Below are 4,963 nucleotides of genomic sequence, written 5' to 3'. Positions count from 1 at the left end.
TCTAGTCGTGTTTCACTTGTAAAAAAACAACAACAAAAAAACACTGTGTCTTGAACCACATGAATCCAGTCATATTTTTCTTTACCTGCACTCTTTATGACCTATAGAAAAACTTTTTTTCACAGCACTTTCCTGTTGTATAATTTTGTCCCAATATGTCAAAAGTGGCTTATAAAGAGCTGTTGATTTCTTCTTCAGGAGCTTCTGGTGCTGATGAAGACTGGGTGTCAGTGATGGAGGGAGATTCAGTCACTCTAAACACTGGTGTTGAAATGAACCAACAAGACAGAATTAGATGGTATTTTAATAGCGATCGTATAGCTGAAATCATGAATGATCAGATTAAGATCTGTACAGATGAACAGTGTAAAGAGAGATTCAGAGACAGACTGAAGCTGAATCATCAGACTGGATCTCTGACCATCACAAACACCAGAAACACACACTCTGGAGAATATCAGCTATCGTTCAACAGCCGAAACAGTGGCACGAACTTCAATGTTACTGTCAATGGTGAGTCCTTAAATATGTTTTATTCGTTTTATATTGTGTTCATTTTTACTATTGACAGCCAGAGTGACAAAAATCATCACTGAGTATTCCCTTTGCTGATATATATAATATTCATTATTAGAATTCACATTAAAATACCAGAAAAAAAGTTAATGATGTCAGTGTAAATCAGGTTTAAATAGCAACATTAGCATCTTTTGTTACACTAAGTGAAAACAGTGAGAAATGCTGTGCTTGCAACGTGTAAATATAGGTAATATGCTATTAATATTAAAGGTAAAATTTCTGAGCAGTAGTGGGTGGAGTTAAAGAACACCTATTCTGCTTTTTTTCCAAGTTCAACTGTCTTTAGTGTGTAATGTTGCTGTCTGGGCATGAAAAATGTCTGCAAAGTCTCAAAGCACAAATTTCCTCCAAAGGGTGACTGTAATAGAGTTCTGTAAATGAACCAAACTTCACATGCTCCCCTTCCACCCTAAACATTTCCCCTTACCTCTCCCCATTACTTCAGTCCACTTATCCTCCTGCAAAATCAACTTGACCTTTTCAACTATTGGAATATCAGTGTCACTGTTTCTGAACTCCTTGAAACGCCTCCATTGCGTCTTGACTTTTCTTTTCTTAAACTCTATATCAACCCTAGTTGGCTTTGGAAAAAACACACTCCAGAGTGTTATGGACAGACTGGGAAAAGAGGAATAATTAGTTGTTTTTTTAACATTCAATCATTAAAACCTAAAACCCCGTAAACTAATTTATATGTCAGTAAATCATAACAGTAACTTTGCTGTGCTAATCATTGGAATTTCAGGAGTGTGTCATGAAACAAGTATTCAGCAGATTTACTTATATTCCTTCTGGAATGAATCTATGCTACTGTTAAAAATCAGCCATAGGAAAGCATCTCGGACATTACAAATATTTGATCCACGTGTGCTTTGTTGTCCTGTTTCATTATCCTGCCAACAGAGAGCATTTTTTCAGCTTTTAGGTGCATTCTTTTTTGTTTATAATGAGAGTCAGTGGACAAAACTCTTCTGTGCAGTTTAAATGAGTCTGGTTAGCTGGTGTGATCTTGTTTGTGATTGGCTACTGTGCTCAGCACCGCAAAAACTGTTGTCAATGAAATTCTTTAACACAACAGAAGAGCATCTAGTAAATAGCCGTAATCGTGACTGTCAATTTACATCTATACAGTCACTGTAAAAGCATACAGTATTTGCTGTTAAAGTGAAATGTTTAGTGTTATCTCAGTTTACATTTAAAAATATGCAGTTGTATTTTGATGAAGATTACAGAATCAAATGGTGTCTCAGATCACCTTTTAACCTCATTTATCATCTGTTTAATTGAGGATTTGATGTGAAATTACTATGTAAAATGCAAAACCATGGATACATGTTGCTTTAAAGACTTGGAGTCAAGACTATCCATGATGTATACCGCCCCAAACACACACACACACACACACACACACACACACACACACACACACACACACACACACACACACACACACACACACACACACACACACACACACACACACACACACAGACACACACACACACACACACACACACACACACACACACACACACACACACACACACACACACACACACACACACACACACACAAACAAAGATCCTCCAGCATCTGTTGGTTTGTGTTTCAGGTGTTTCTGCTGCTGAACGAGATGAAAAGAGAAAGTCTGTGGAGGAGGGAGAATCTGTCACTTTAGATCCTGGTGTAATAAAAAAAACAAATGATTTTATGACATGGTATTTTAATGACATTCTCATCACTGAAATCACTGGAGATCAGAGTAAGATCTGTACAGATGTTCAGTGTAATGAAGGTAATGGGAGATTCAGAGACAGACTGAAGCTGGATCATCAGACTGGATCTCTGATCATCACAAACACCAGAAACACAGACTCTGGAGAATATAAACTACTGATCAACAACAGCAGATTCAGCATCATTAAGAGCTTCAGTGTTTCTGCCACTGGTGAGTCTCATTGAGTTATTCAGTGTATTTTCCCTCGAGCAATTTTAGAATAGTTTAATATATTTACATCGACCCAGTCAATGTTTTCATTGTGGCCTGTTTAAAAAAGTGACATTTGTCTCAACATTACAATATAATTTGAGATTGTCTCTATCACCTTCAAAACAGACTTACAATTTTGTCTTTGTCATGTCTATTGTTATTAACATAAAAAATGCATAATATCAGTTGGTTTTCCTGTGAACATTGTTTTCTGTTGAGCTCACAGTCCTTGATGCTGTTTTATCTGCTTAAAATTTATAAAAATCAGAAGGCACGTTTTATTAATTAAATCAGTGTCGTAAAACTGATTACCAGAGCAGAAAGTTGTAATTGTCAGTCAACAGTTTTGGTAGAGTTGATTATCAGTTGATCTCCTGTAATAATGTGTGTCTGTCTTTAGCTGTTCCAGATTCAGGTCCGTCTTCAGCTGTGAGGAATGACAGCAGAGAAGGAATACGTGTTAAAAGAGTAATATGTGTTGCTGCTGCTGTTATTCTGTTTGTGGCTGCTGCTGCTGCTGTGATTTTCTATCGCCACGTCAAGTAATATATATAGCTGATTGTACAAAATGAAACAAAGCAACCCATAAAGGCATTGAAACCGAGAGCTGCTTTAGGATTTCCAGTGTGTAACTGGAGGAATTCTTACAGATGCAAAATTATCCAGACAGGAACAGTGCAGGATTATCACTGTTTTTATGTCTTATCTTTTTGTCTATTTCTGTTTGAGTTTTTTTATATTTATAAGTTTATTTGCCTTTTTGCCTTGATGAGATATAAAAGTACACTGAAATGTCTGTCAAGAGTCTCCTTCACTGACCAGTTCATAAGACATAAAATTCGTAAGCTTTTGAACATACACACATCCCAGCACTGCACATGTACACATTGTATTTTTGAATCCGATTGAGAAAATACATCAGACTCAAGTGTTTACATGCATAGTATTCTACCTTTTGACTGGGTTATTTCAGGATCACACCATCAAATTGAAAATTCAGAAAGGTTTTACAATCCAACTTAGCCATCAGTCCGGTTATTGATTATATGTGTATGTAATCAACATGATCTTGACTTATCAAATGTTTTGTTTAAATTAATGTATAACTGTCTGTGAAGCCAAGATAGATATTTCTAGAGTGTAAGTGTCACGATTACCAGTGAGAGTGCCCATCATTACCAGCAGAGGGCACCCCACCCCGCACTAGTGTCATTCCCTCATGAAACTACATTTCCCATAACTCTCTGCTTGGACTCAACCTATAATAGTTCCAGTGTTCCTTTCAGTGCTCCCTGTTCTGTATTTTTTCCCTGTTCATCTGTATTCCTTTGGTCAAAAGCACAGGGTAATCAGTCCAAACAATGACAGGGCACAGGAATACAGACAAACAAGACAATCCAAAAGACCGGTGAACCGAGAGAGATGATTGAAATGGACAAACACTGAAACGCTCAGAAATGCAATGTAACTGTACGTTCACACCGCCGCCGACTTGAGCTTCCAAAGCTACCGGAAGTCATTCATTTTCAATGGAAGCTGGCTTCTCTCAGCTGCAAGGAGCGTCAAATCCATCGGCTTCGCGTTTTGGGCGTTTTGAGCATCAATCAGAAAGTTGAAAGTAGCTCAACTTTATGGTAATGAGCTATGACGCGGTTCAGCGGCAAGCAGCGGCAAAAGCCAGCAACCAATCGGAATATAGACGTCCTCCGTGCTGGCTGATTCCGGAGAAACACACAATGTAAACTTTCGTTCCTACCAAAACATTAGTTCAGATAAAATGGAGGAGAAGCTAATAATTGCCGTGGCTGGGTTTCCTATCATTTATGATATGACGTTGTTTGCTTATAGGGACCAGTTACAAAAGAATGAGGCATGGGATAAAATAGCTGGGATATTTTACATTTTTGTTCTTAAAGTTGAACTTATTTTAACTTGAATGACGCGTTTTTTAAAATGCTGTGACATGCGCGAGACGCGGCAAAAGACACATAGCTCGAGCACACAGTCTAGCGCGTGTTTACATAGTTAAACAGAAAAGCATTGAAGTGGAATGCAAAAACACCAATCTCATGTGACATTTCATGTTGTGACAATTCTCTTCTCCCTGCTAGTGATGTGTCCTCCCGTATCGAGGCTTCGAAGCGTGTGTCGAGTAATCCGGGATGATTTCTGTGAAGCGCGTATCGAGGTTTGTGTCGGTGAAGTATGTGGTGACGTTTGAAGCCTCGCGAGCCGCCTGTACCACATGACTGCTTCAGGAAGTGGTTCGCGGTTTTTGCGGTCTATTTGAAATATAAGGGCCAGCAAAATGCAATGGATTCCCCCTTACATTTTGTGGACTTGGGACTTTGCGAGTTTGTTAGCGATCTATTCAAGCTTCTTTTTTTGCGATGG

General features: G+C 38.4%; 1 protein-coding gene across 1 annotated transcript; it reads left to right on the top strand.

Moving 5' to 3' along the window:
- The first annotated feature begins 329 nt into the window (after positions 1–329).
- LOC143736362 (uncharacterized) lies at positions 330–4,735 on the top strand. Its single transcript, XM_077227100.1, has 4 exons — positions 330–513; positions 2,192–2,527; positions 2,970–3,111; positions 4,681–4,735. The coding sequence occupies exons 1-4, from the start codon at positions 330–332 to the stop codon at positions 4,733–4,735; spliced, it is 717 nt and encodes a 238-aa protein (XP_077083215.1).
- The last annotated feature ends 228 nt before the right edge of the window (positions 4,736–4,963 follow it).

Source organism: Siphateles boraxobius, unplaced genomic scaffold (assembly GCF_051911475.1).
Source record: "Siphateles boraxobius isolate OS27281-9 unplaced genomic scaffold, OSU_SipBor_1 13, whole genome shotgun sequence".
Lineage (NCBI taxonomy): Eukaryota > Metazoa > Chordata > Actinopteri > Cypriniformes > Leuciscidae > Siphateles > Siphateles boraxobius.
The sequence above is the reverse complement of the archived record's forward strand: the minus strand, read 5'-3'. Positions and strand labels throughout refer to the sequence as shown.

Coding starts and splice junctions, on each gene's coding strand:
- LOC143736362 (XM_077227100.1), top strand. CDS start 330: ATGAATGATCAGATTAAGATCTGTACAGATGAACAGTGTAAAGAGAGA. Junction 514..2,191: donor CTTCAATGTTACTGTCAATG/GTGAGTCCTTAA, acceptor TTTGTGTTTCAG/GTGTTTCTGCTGCTGAACGA. Junction 2,528..2,969: donor CTTCAGTGTTTCTGCCACTG/GTGAGTCTCATT, acceptor GTCTGTCTTTAG/CTGTTCCAGATTCAGGTCCG.